Source organism: Paramormyrops kingsleyae, chromosome 12, assembly GCF_048594095.1.
Source record: "Paramormyrops kingsleyae isolate MSU_618 chromosome 12, PKINGS_0.4, whole genome shotgun sequence".
NCBI classification, from domain to species: Eukaryota; Metazoa; Chordata; class Actinopteri; order Osteoglossiformes; family Mormyridae; genus Paramormyrops; species Paramormyrops kingsleyae.
This window is the reverse complement of record NC_132808.1, coordinates 9702837-9716183: the sequence shown is the minus strand read 5'-3', so window position 1 is coordinate 9716183 and position 13347 is coordinate 9702837. Positions and strand designations below refer to the sequence as shown.

The window sequence follows — 13347 nt, the reverse complement described above, 5'->3', positions numbered from 1 at the left end:
TGGTAATTCTTGCATTCCTGGAATAAAGTCGCCTTTGGGGGTTTTCTTGACCAAATGGCTGTGTTTGGGGGTTTTTTTTACTTCACGCTTCCTTGGATGTGACAGAAATTTATAATTGATCATTTTGATACCTGTTTACCTACTGTTTAAGGAGTTTAAGATGTTTCAGACACAGAGATGGCATGTTTCAATTTATTCGAAAACACAAGGATATTATTGTGTAACTGTCTCAGTTACATTTGTAGGATCACACATGCACATATCACAGGGTTTAAATTCCAGGTGGCCTGAGGCCGAGCCTGGTATGAGAGGTAGACATTGGCCTAGGCACCAAAGGGGGGTTAGTGACCCCACACACACAAACACACAAACACACACAGATAACAAGGGAGGCCAGCACTCCAACTTTTATTGCCCAAAGATTTAGGGACCCACAGACAGCAGAGTGGACCTCAAGGACAGGGGTCCCTCGACTTGGCACACAACCCCCTCCCCATACACTCTGCCTTACATATCACTCACCCAACAGACCAACACCCTAAAGAAAGTTTCTTTTAAGCTTGGCTTTTGTATATCCTGTATATTGATTTACTCACGACTACTAGCCTCAATATACAGATAGGTTATGTTTGTATGTGTCCTTAGACAATCTTAGTGTTTTGTGTGCCACTCTTATAACCATGTTCACGGAGCATCACCTATTTTACCCCTTTACACTTGAACACTTATATAAATTTGAATAAATAAATAGGTATTAGCTACCCCTGCATATATGTTCTCATGGTTATACCAGAAGAAAAGTTGAATAATCTAACCAGGTATCCTAGTGTGTCCTAACTTTCAGAGATTCTTCTTTCTTTGTTAAACAACCACCCCCCTTCTCTTCCAACATTCCTTTGTGGTCCTTATCTGATGTTGGTGGTCTGTTACCAAGCTATAGCATGGTGTTCTGTCATGCTATATTAAAAAGAACTGAATTAAGGTGTACATTATCCATTCTGGAGAAGATGAATTGGCATAAGCCACACCAAACAAAATATGTTGTTTCCAGATGTGCAACTTATATTGATATTACCACAAACTAATGGCCACGCCTATCTAAGGATAAGATGTGCTGCTTTTAATGTGAATATGTCATGTAATGTCTGCACAAAGTGTAACATCTGTTGAGGTGCAACCCAAAACACCTGTATCATAACCTCCTGAGACCCGACCTATTCATTTATGCCCATTGTAGTGGACATTGTATTTTTGCATTTATTTTTTCACTGATGTTGGGAAACGTATTTATTCTTGTTGTGCACTAAAGAGGACGTGCTGTGAAATTAAAATAAGAATAAATTTGAAAAAATCTAAATTGTAAGATGTCTTATTTCCTCCAAAGACAAATAACCTACAATTGAAGGACACTTTTTTCCTTGGGTCTCAGGAGGATACTGATGTGAGTCAGTCACATACATAATTTAAGTAATTGTTAATCAATTAATACAGATGGTATGAGGTGTGAACCTGTGAAGCTGGTATGGCATGTTTGGTGTCAAACTGATGGACAATCACTCCCGATTCCAAATCTGGTCAGTGGTTACCATGAAAGTGGATGTATGAAAAGTTATACTAGCTTAATGAAAATCATCAGTAAAGGGAGAATCAGTCGGGCCATAAATCCCTAAAGGACTGATACAGACCCCCTTCCGAAAGCCCGCCAAATGGATGGCCAGCCATTGGGCCAGGAGTCGAATTCCTGGTCATCCCTATTCATGAACTTTAGACCATAAAAACCTGGCACCTCAGAACAAAGGTGTGCAGAAAGACCATTAGTCAGAGCAGAGAAAAGCCCATCAGCCCGAGGAGAGGCAGAGAATATCAGCCCAGGAGAAGAGAAGCCCACAAGAAGCCCTCCGGTGAAGGCCCAGCTGAACAGAGAGCTGCAACCAAGACAAAGCTTCACCAGGAGAGAGAACCCAAGGGGCTCCACTCCACTGCTCCAAACGCTGTGCCTTCCTGAGTGCCATCATCCCATCAGCTCATCAGCTCTGCAACCAACTGCCAAGACCCCCCCCACTCTGCAACCAAGTAAACCAACTTCCTTTCATTCTAACAACCTAAGCTGTTCTGTTAAGCTGCTATAAGACGTTAGGGTTGTGTTTCCACAAACTGTGCTTGCTTTGCAGAACAGTATTTCCCTTTTAAGGTTACTCATTTAAATCCAGTCATTGCATTTCCATAATTACATTGTTTGTTTCTATTCCGTTATTTCGTGTTTGTTGTTTGTCTTAAGTGTAATGTCTGTCTTATGTTAGTTGTAGTGTTAGTTAGGAATAAAGGCATGTCTTTTACACAACTTCGGTGTCCGTTCATTGAGTGCTCACAATAGTCCCTGCCTCTGTGCGATCTGGGTACTACGCTCTGAAACCTCAAACTCGCCTGAAATATCGCGAGACTCTCTCTCATCGGCCGTGAGGGGAGCTTCGCTACCAATCGTTTACATTACCTGGTGATGCAGCTCGCTGGACGAGCCTTCTAACCCAGGTTACTAAGCGATACTGGTAATTAGTGAATCCCATTTAAGTCTCACATTAACAGACTTACGGGGATCCTGAAATTGAGTTTGGAGGAGCCGACCATTCGGCATAACAATTGGTTAATAATCAGCATTAAATAATAATTAATTAAAATTTAATCAATTTAAAAACATATTGGTGGAGATATTAAAATTTACTTGATCTAATAATTCCTACACATTCTAATGCTGTTTAACCAAAAAATGTAATCATTAAGATTCTGTATTGTCATTTCTTGCCATGGCACTTTATCGTGATTTGCCTGGAAAAAAGTTACTAAATTGTGCAATGCGTTCAGTGCAACTCATGCGGCTCTGCTTCACCGTAGAAGTATGGACAGTTCCGAAATAGGTGGTATGTCATAAGGCGTTACCAGTGTCAGCATTTATGATAGTTACAAAAGTAGGAACAAACCTTTATAAATACTTTTGCCAAGTTATGTCGGCTGTCATGAAGGGCTTATGGTGGCGTTTTGTACCCTTCATAAAGTACCATTAAGTAAAGTGTTACCAAATGTCCCTATTTCTGGCACATTTGTAAGCAATTCAGCACATCTTTCTTCCTTTTCTTGCTTCTCTGGTTCTAGCTACAGTAGATGGATTTTGACACAACTGTTTTTTGTAAGCCAGTGACTAAGGAGCTGCTGATATTTGATAGGCTGATTACTTCAGTACTTCTTTCAAATTAGATTTTTTTCTCTGGCATATTCAAAGGCCCCTTGATACACAGGGCCCCTGACTGTATGCCCACATGACCTATATGATACAGTAGATCCGGCCATGAGTGTAACTGCAGTGATCTATTGGGTGTCCTGTGACCTGTGACCACAGCCTGTATGTGTTTAACATAACCCTGCCACAGTACTTACAGAAGAGAAACATCCAGATTACAAATATTTCTACAGGATCGACTTTCCCAGTTGTCCTTAGGGAGCGTATTATCCAAAACACACTGAATCCAACTGAAATTAGGGAAGAAGAGAGTCAGTCACCATTAAATTTATGGCAGACAGAGAGTAAAAAAACACATGTGTTCAGTGGTCCTGTGTTTAATCCCTGGCACAGTCCAGTCACCTGGAGGTTCTGGGTTTGAATGTCATGTTTTTACTAAGGGTGCATCCAGATTTTAGGGGCATAAAAGCTTAAACAGGTTTCAGTTGGGTATTGTACCATAGTACCCTGAATATACGGTAATTATGGAAAATACACATACAGCATCAATGCCATGCAAATGCTCAAGTTCAACATCTATGTGTTTAATTTAAAACAATCTGGCAAATGCATCTATATCTAATTCTGATGCAGTTTTTTTGTAGTTCAAAGTCTAAAACAATTTTTAAACAAAAACATTTACAAAACTTGAAAACATACTTACGTGGCAATAAAACCATGAGGATCGGAATCATTAACATGGTTAGAAATGTTCCAAGTTGTTCTTTCCAAGCTGAATCTGAATAATATTTTGCCAGATAAACACAGGCAGCAACTAAAATAATGTAAGAGTAGAGTTAGTCAGCATGAAATCAAAGTAAAAACAGACACTCTGTGGTTCTATGGTTAAATCCTTACACAGCACAGCCCTGTCACCTGGTAGTTTTGGGTTTAAATCCCATGTTGGACAGTTAGGTACTAAAAGAACATCTCAGGCTGGGTTATGGAAAAATAATCAGGAAGTTAGAGTTTGAAATACATCCCTAATATACGTATTAATAAAGAAAGACATACTGTGTCCTATTTCAATGCTCCGTCATCCTTTGATGCATATTTTTTCATTGCTGTGTCATCTTTTACCTTTTGAGAATTTAGGCTAAAATGTCAGAATCATTTTTATTCGAGAAAGTACAGTACAGAACTCAGTAATAACATACAATGTACTTCATTATACTGTAACATCATGGGTGCAGCCTTCGATCTACTACCCTACACAGGCCGGCATAGTGAACTGACTTATTGATAGACTTTGGCTTGACCTTAATCAATGGTCTAATCACACACTTTCAAATCCATCATTATAATACTAGTCTGCCAAATACCAAGTGCACTTCACTTTTAAGGGGAATGAGAGCTAACACTCTGATTGGTTTATAGCATGTTACACCCCAAACACACGAGATACGAGACTAAATACAACCCCTTTTAGTCCTCCTGGTGCTGCAACTATTTTTCCACCATTAAATTAGCAAGTGTGTTGGCCACGCCCTATAAAAGAACTTACAGCATGAGCTTCAGACTGTGCCTTTAATAGGGGCCGTACTGTAACCATCCATGTTTCATATTTCTGAAAGCCCAGTTCCCCAAACAAACATTAAAAAGAAATACATTTATCCTTCTTTACATTTACAAAGTACAGTGCCATGGTGGCCTATCCCAGTTAGCACAGGGCACGAAGCAGGGTATACCCTGGTGGGGTGCCAGTCTATAACTCACACACAATGGACCATTTTAGACCCCATTTTACCTAAATGCATGTTTTTGGTGTGCAGCGGGACACATAATGAATGCAGCTGATCCTCAACTTGATTTAACTAAGTTCCTTAAATTATAAATACTTAAGTTGCTTTTAATCAATACAAAAAATACTTTTACTTTAATTGTTTGAGTTCATAAACTTAAATGATTTAAGGCAATCGGTTTCCTCAAACAGTTTGAGTTGAACTAACTAGTCAGGTTTTACAGTGTAGCATTTTACAGTTTTCATACATTTCATACATTTGGGGGCAGCGTGTGGCTCAGTGGCCTGTATACAAGCCTGTATGCCTGTAATTACAAGGTTGCCAGTTCAAACCCAGCCTCAGCATGTCTGCAGGTCCTTGTGCAAGGCCCTTAGCCCCCAGCTCCCTGGGCACCACAACAGGTGGCAGCCCTTCATGGACAGCTTGCTCTACAAAGAGCTAGTTGAGGGAACAATTTCCCCATGAGGGACAATAAAGGATTGATTAAAAAATTTGATTAATTGTGCATGTGTTCTGTTGCATTTAAAATAAATGTGATGCATATCAGTTGTTTATTTCATTCTTTTCAGTGGATTTCTCACATAGATTGCAAATGCTTATTGTGCAGTAATCTTCATTTTAAAGGCAGTATGTAAACTGAGCCAGAAAATCAGTTACTGAAATCGGTATGGTGAGGTCAATAATTACAATTAAGTTGTGCTCACTTAAAAAATGTAAGCTACATAAGTCCCACTTATTGAGAATTATCAAGCTGAGTTCACTTATAAAAAGTAATCTTAAGTATTACCTACTTAGAATAATTAAGCTGAGTTAATTTATGAAATGTGAGCTTAATAAGTCTTTCTTACTCAGAATAATGAAGCTGAACTAATTTTCTATAACTAAGTTCATTGGACTTGGTTTTTTTAAGGCAATGAGTTTGCATACTTTTTTTAAGTTAAGTCAACATATTAGATTTTACAGTGTAGTACATAGAGGGAACCAGTGCAAACAGGGGGAGAACAGGCAAACAGCACACGTGTGAACTTATAAACAGACTTACTTGTGGATGAAACTGTGATGACTGGATATAGAACGGTGCATATTACTGCTATGCAGCCAAATACGGAATTATTTTCCAGAGACACTGAAACTGAGATGAGAATACAGTAATTTACCATGAATCATGCCAGGCACATAGTCAAGACACAGATGTGCTCAGTGGTCCTGTGTTTAGAACTCGGCACTGAACACTCCTGTTACCTAGAGGTTGTGGCCTTAAATCCCAAGTTGACCATTGTGGTAGTAAAAGTACATCTGACTTTAATTTGCTAATTTAAAACAGAACAGAACAAGCAGTTACAGAAATGGGTGGATGGATTTATATGGGTTACTAAAAAGGTAACATGGATGTTTGGGGAGTATTTATATCACTCATCCTATTAGAGCTGTAATGAACATCCAAACTGTCAGGAGTTTGTGAACCCTGATTAAAACTGGAGCACAAATATTTGCCTACCTCAAACCATCACAGGGTTCACAAACCTAATGCAGTATTAATTTCTTTCTCTGAATTCTACTACTGTATTCAGTTATAAGACTTCAACACATATAATTTGTATGCAATTCTCTAGTTTTATGTATGCTGAATATCGTCATCAGTTGCTCAAAAATGGTAACTTCAATGCTATTGTCAAAAATATGTAATGATATGGAACATGTCATTATTTGAACTTTAATCACCAAATCTTAAATATATTAAATGAAGACTAATAACACTGTCTGTATTCTGTTATTACAAATTTCCAAACAAGTTTTACTATTTTATGTCTCACGATCCATATCATGTATTGCTGTACTGTACCATGATGTGGTTTGTCTTGCCCAGGGCCTGGTGATATACAGCCCTACATCCTACTACAATTACATATGCATCCACCCATCCTGGACAGGGTCATAGGGGGCCTGGAGTCTATCCCAGGCAGCACAGGGCACAAGGCAGAGGTACAGCTTGGATGAGCATATACAAACTGTACACAGACACGGAGGAGGGGGACTCAAACCCACATGACAGGGGGGGTGCATGCAGGCTGTACACAGACACAGAGGAGGGGGACTCAAACCCATGTGACATGGGGAGCACATGCAGACTGTACACAGACACAGAGGAGGGGGATTCAAACTCACAAGACAGGGGGAGCACATGCAGACTGCACACAGACACAGAGAAGTGGGACTCAAACCAGCACCCTGGAGGTGTCAGGCAGCAGTGCTGACCACTGAGCCACTGTGCTTCTCCATGGATACAGATTAACAGTAAACAAAACAGATACTGTATTATAAAAAATTTAATTGTGTAAATCGTTACACATTTCTGTGTTTAAATACAAAGTAGAAAATAAATCTCTATGTATAATTCTAGTCCAGTACTCCTGAAATCCATTTATAAACATACTCACTTCGGAATATAACAAAAAAGATTAACATAAATATGATTCCACCAAACATTCCTCCAAATGTTGCTTTCTCAGCTGGAGTTGGGGAATATTTAGCCATGAACTCAATGAAAGAACCTGAAATGAGGTAAGAATAGTCAGTCAACAAATAATTAATGTTAGACAGGAAAACAAACAAATGTATTCAGTGGTTCATTTGTGTATCAGATGCTTTTGTCCAAAGTAACGTGTAAGTAAGGATCAGAGAGCAGGATCAGCCTGTGGTTAAGTTCTAACCCATAGAGTCACACAGGTTAGGAAGCAGATTAATAAGGGTCATGAAAAGTCAGTGAGGGTGTTTGGCTGGGAGACATTATTCACCATAAATCATGCTTCCAAAGAGCTATAAAGCCACACGCATAAGGGAAGCAAATGAGCCAAACAGCCTGTATGATTCCATCCAGGTAAGTGGATAAGTGTGACCCCAATGAGCACATATGAAGGCAGAGCGATGGGGTGCAGTCAGGCCTTCTGTGGAATTCCAGGGCATGAGGGACACACAGGGATCAGGAGCTGGACCCCATTGGAAGGTGAGGGACCAAAACAAGTAACATTCACATCAGGGACGCATTTTGCTAGAGACGTTTGGAGGACAAAGGATTGCTGGGATTGCTGCGAGAGAGTGGTGTTGAGCTGCAGCGATTGTTTGGGATTGTTTTTTGGAGTGTTTTGAACGTATTTTGAGTGTTTGTGTGCTTTACCTGTTTACGTGGGTGGCTGTTTATTTCTATTTATTGTTCGTATTTCGGTCGGCGTGAGTGCTTGTCTGTCCTGTCTGTTAATTAACAGCGCGATTATTACCGACAGAGAGCTGCGGGTGTCGCGTGAGCGGCGTTTTCTGTCTGCGTTTAACTCCGTAACAAACACCCACGGGGCGATAATAACTAATATTATCTATATAATTATATTATTAGATATATTTAGATTATATTTATATAATTAGATTTATTATATTATATCTATATATAAAGGACAGTTGCCCCTGAGCTTTGCTCGGTCGCCAGTCGGGGCCGGCAAGACATTTTCCACTTTTTTCCCGCTCTGGCAGTAGCCTGCTGTGAGGGGGTTTTTGTGGTTTTTCGACCTCCCAAGAGCAACTTCGATTTCGCCTTGTTTGTAGTTCATACTTGGTTCAGGCAGAAGTTCTTCTGGTAAGTAGTAGTAAATTTATCAGGTTTAAAATTTTAAATAAAATAATAATTAAGTTCCGTTTTAACACAAGTAATAACTTATTTTAGTGTACTCCGCACGTTACTGCATTTATTGTTACGCAAATTAATCTTTATAGTTAAATACATTATATAAATTTACTGGGCTGGGAGTACGGGGTCATAGTGAGTTAGTTAATTATGGGGCCGGCTCAGTGTTGCGTTTGCAAGATGTTTGCCCTTCTGGACGTTAGTGTCCAGTCGGACTTCATCTGCGAGCGATGTAAGCTAGTGGACTCACTCATGGTCAAGGTTCGCGACCTTGAGGAGCAACTGGCTCTCATCCAATGCAACAGTGAGTTAGAGGAGCTAGTTGATACGCCGTTTAGGGAGATGGTGTGTACGCCACTAGCGGGGAGGAGGGAGAATGAAGAGCAGAGAGGTCGAGAGAGCTGGGTGACCGTAGGTCGTAGACGCAGGAAAAGGCGTACACATGTTACAGAGGCGGCATCACCTGAGGTGTCTGTGTCTAACAGGTTTCAGGTGCTTCCAGCTTTAGAGCCGGAAGGGACTGGGGAAGCAGGTGGGCCCTTGGGCACTGAGGAGCCCCCTCCCCCCAGGAAGAGGGAGGTTGTGGTAGTGGGGGATTCAATTATTAGGGGAGTAGACAGTTATGTGTGCACGCGTGATAGAGGGTCCCGTATGGTGTCTTGCCTGCCTGGTGCCCAGGTAGGAGACCTTCCAGATCGAGTGGACAAGCTTTTGGCCCCAGCTGGGGTGGATCCAGTAGTCGTGGTGCATGTTGGCACCAACGACATAGGCAAGGGTAGAAGGGCTGTTCTGCAGGATAAATTTATAGAAGTCGCCAATAAGCTTAGAAGCAGAAAGTCCATGGTGGTATTTTCTGAAATATTCCCCGTGCCACGCGCAAGTCAGGCTAAGTTAGCTGAGATAAGGAGATTAAATGCGTGGCTAAAAGGATGGTGTAGGAAAGAGGGGTTTTGGTTTATGGGGCACTGGAGGACCTTCTGGAACAGGTGGGACCTGTTCAAGCCGGATGGGTTGCATCTGAACCGGAGGGGAACCAGTGTACTGGGAAGGCATATGTGTAGAGTAGTTGAGGAATGTTTAAGCTAGGGACTGGGGGGGCAGGGAGGTTAGTTAAGTATGTAACTGGGGGGAAACGGAAAGCCCCAAAAAATCATATTATAAGTAGGCACTGTAATAGGCCTACCCTTTGTTGTCTGTATTTAAACGCCAGGAGTATTAGGAATAAAATTCATGATTTAGAGGCTCTTATTTCATCAGATTCTTATGATATTATAGCAATAACTGAAACGTGGTTGAGTGAAAAGGATGGACATGAATACAATATGGATGGTTACACGTTGTTCTGTAAAGACCGTATAGGTAAGAAGGGAGGTGGTGTTGCAGTATATGTAAAGGAAAACTTGCAGGCAAGGGAGCTTACTGATATAAGTAAAGCTACGGAAGCTATATGGGTAAAATTAGATGCTAAAAACTCAAATAGCCTAATTGTCGGTGTTTGTTACAGAGCACCTAATGTAGCTGCCGAGGAAAGCAGATTGTTATACAGTGATATTAGGATTATGAGCAATAAAAATGATGTGGTAGTTATGGGTGATTTTAATCTACCGGGGATGCAGTGGGACATTGTTGCTGGCTCTTCTGAAAATGAACTTGAGATGGCGGAATTAGTACAGGATTGTTTTTTTAGTTTGTTAACACCCCTACCAGGGGAGATGCCATTCTTGATCTTGTTTTCTCTAATAACCAGGACAGGATTGGTAAATTAGACGTTTTAGAACCACTTGACAGTAGCGATCATAACATGGTTAAATTTGAGGTTAAGTTTAGTGCCCGAAGAGCAAAGTCCAAATCAAAAATATATAATGTTAGGAAGGCTAACTTCAATTGTATGAGATTAAAACTAGAAACTGTGAACTGGATGGAGTTAAATAACAAAACTGTTGAAGAGGCATGGGAATTTTTTAAAAGCACATTATTGCAAGTGCAAGAGGACTTCATACAGTACCTGTTTCCAGCAAGAATAAATCTAGGAAATTGCAACTAGGTGGTTTACTAGGGAAATAAAGTATAAAGTAAGGAGGAAAAGGGCTTTGTTCCAGAAATGGAAAATAACTGATGATGACAGAATAAAGCAAGAGTATCTAAATCTACAGGCTGAATTAAAAAATGACATTAGACGAGCTAAAAGGAATGTCGAAAGGAAGATCGCATTGGAGGCTAAGGATGACGTTAAAAGTTTCTTCCAGGATTTTAACTCTAAAAGAGCTCTAAAAGCTGAAATTACTAATCTGCAGGATATATAATTGCTAATCTGCAGTCTTATAATTGAAAATGACATTGACATAGTAAATGAGTTCAATGATAGTTTTGCACGGGTATTCACTGTTGAGGACACTAGTAATTTACCAGTTCTTATTACTAATCCAACATCGTCTATAACTAATATATATATAACTGAAGCTGATGTTTTGCAAAGCCTAGCTAAGCTCAAAATAAATAAATCACAGGGCCCTGATGGCATCTTACCTATAGTGTTAAAGGAGATGAGGGATATTATTTGCCGACCCTTAACTTTACTGTTTCAGAAATCCTTATCTGAAGGTGTGGTACCTTCTGATTGGAAGCATGCCAACATAACGCCCATTTTCAAAAAAGGGGATAGAAGTAATTTGTCAAACTATAGGCCAATCAGTCTAACTTGTATAACTGGTAAAGTTATGGAGGCTATAATCAAAGAGAAAATGGTAGATTACCTGGACTCAAATAACATTTTGAGGGATAGCCAGCATGGATTTAGGAGAGGTAGATCCTGTTTAACAAATCTGTTGGAGTTTTTTGAGGAAGCTACTCAGGAAGTTGATGATAAGAAGGCCTATGATGTCATCTACTTAGATTTCCAAAAGGCTTTTGATGTTGTCCCCCACAAGAGGCTCTCACTTAAACTCAAAGCGACAGGTATTTTAGGAACTGTAGCGACCTGGATTGATAACTGGTTAACGGATAGGAAGCAGCGAGTAGTTATAAGAGGCTCAATGTCACAGTGGGCCTGCGTTCATAGTGGGGTACCGCAGGGTTCAATTTTAGGACCACTATTGTTCCTAATTTACATAAATGATATAGACACCAATATATACAGTAAACTGGTGAAATTTGCAGATGACACCAAGGTGGGTGGTGTAGCAGATACTGAATTAGCGGCTCAGCAGCTACAGCGGGATCTTAATTTAATTAGTGACTGGGCTGACACCTGGCAGATGCAATTTAACATAGACAAATGTAAGGTACTCCATGTAGGGAGCAGAAATATAAAGTACAGGTATTTTATGGGACCTACTGAAATAAAGGTAGCTGATTATGAGAAAGACCTTGGTGTGTATGTTGATGCTTCCATGTCTCATTCTCGCCAGTGCGGGGAAGCAATAAAAAAGGCCAATAGGATGTTGGGGTATATCTCCAGGTACAGTATGTGGAGTTTAAGTCAAGGGAGGTAATGCTAAGATTATACAATTCCTTGGTGAGACCTCACCTAGAATATTGTGTGCAGGTTTGGTCACCATATCTTAAAAAGGACATAGCGGCCTTAGAAAAGGTGCAGCGTAGGGCCACAAGAATGATTCCTGGTCTTAGAGGAATGTCATACGAGGAAAGGTTATTTGAGCTAAATCTGTTCAGCCTCAAGCAAAGGAGACTGAGGGGGGACATGATCCAGGTCTATAAGATTCTAACAGGTTTGGATGCTGTTCAACCGAATAGTTACTTCAGCATTAGTTCAAATACAAGAACTCGTGGCCATAGGTGGAAATTAGCGGGAGAACATTTCAAACTGGATTTAAGGAAGCACTTCTTTACACAGCGTGTAGTCAGAGTATGGAATAGTCTTCCTGATAACGTAGTGCAAGCTGAATCCTTGGGTTCCTTTAAATCAGAGCTAGATAAGATTTTAACAACTCTGAGCTATTAGTTAAGTTCTCCCCAAGCGAGCTCGATGGGCCGAATGGCCTCCTCTCGTTTGTATAGTTCTTATGTTCTTATTACAGTTACAATGAACCAAACTCCCCCTACGCATGTTATACGTTAGTATATGAGGAGGGGTAGGATTAGGATATCCATCCGCACCATACATGTTATACGTTAGTGTATGAGGAGGGGTAGGATTAGGATATCCATCCGCACCGTACATGTTATACGTTAGTGTATGAGGAGGGGTAGGATTAGGATATCCATCCGCACCGTACATGTTATACGTTAGTGTATGAGGAGGGGTAGGATTAGGAGATCCAGCCGCACCATACATGTTATAGGTTAGTGTATGAGGAGGGGTAGGATTAGGATATCCATCCACACCATACATGTTATACGTTAGTGTATGAGGAGGGGTGTGATTAGGATATCCATCCGCACCATACATGTTATACGTTAGTGTATGAGGAGGGGTAGGATTAGGATATCCATCCGCACCATACATGTTATAGGTTACTGTATGAGGAGGGGTAGGATTAGGATATCCATCCACACCGTACATGTTATAGGTTAGTGTACAGATCCAGCCACTTAAAATTTCCCCTCCAGTCTGGCTGGCAGCCAAATCCCAGCCAAGTTCCTTCCAATTACCATCCGAAAGGTAGAGCCCCCCTTCTTCTAGGGGTGGGCCTATATTTGAC

The 13347-nt window shown here is 40.6% G+C and overlaps 1 protein-coding gene across 4 annotated transcripts in view; it reads right to left on the bottom strand.

The window, feature by feature from the left end:
* LOC111841540 (uncharacterized) overlaps window positions 1–13347 on the bottom strand; it is a 178217-nt gene that overhangs the window by 111888 nt on the left and 52982 nt on the right. For all 4 annotated transcript variants that reach the window (XR_011994028.1, XM_072718644.1, XM_072718643.1 and 1 more), the window contains exons 8-11: window positions 7452–7565; window positions 6056–6145; window positions 3936–4046; window positions 3430–3522 (exon numbers count right to left, since the gene is read on the bottom strand). Coding sequence is in view for 3 of the 4 variants with exons in the window: in XM_072718644.1 (XP_072574745.1) it covers window positions 3430–3522; window positions 3936–4046; window positions 6056–6145; window positions 7452–7565 (408 nt within the window). In the remaining variant the exon portion in view is untranslated. The remainder of the gene's footprint in view (window positions 1–3429; window positions 3523–3935; window positions 4047–6055; window positions 6146–7451; window positions 7566–13347) is intronic.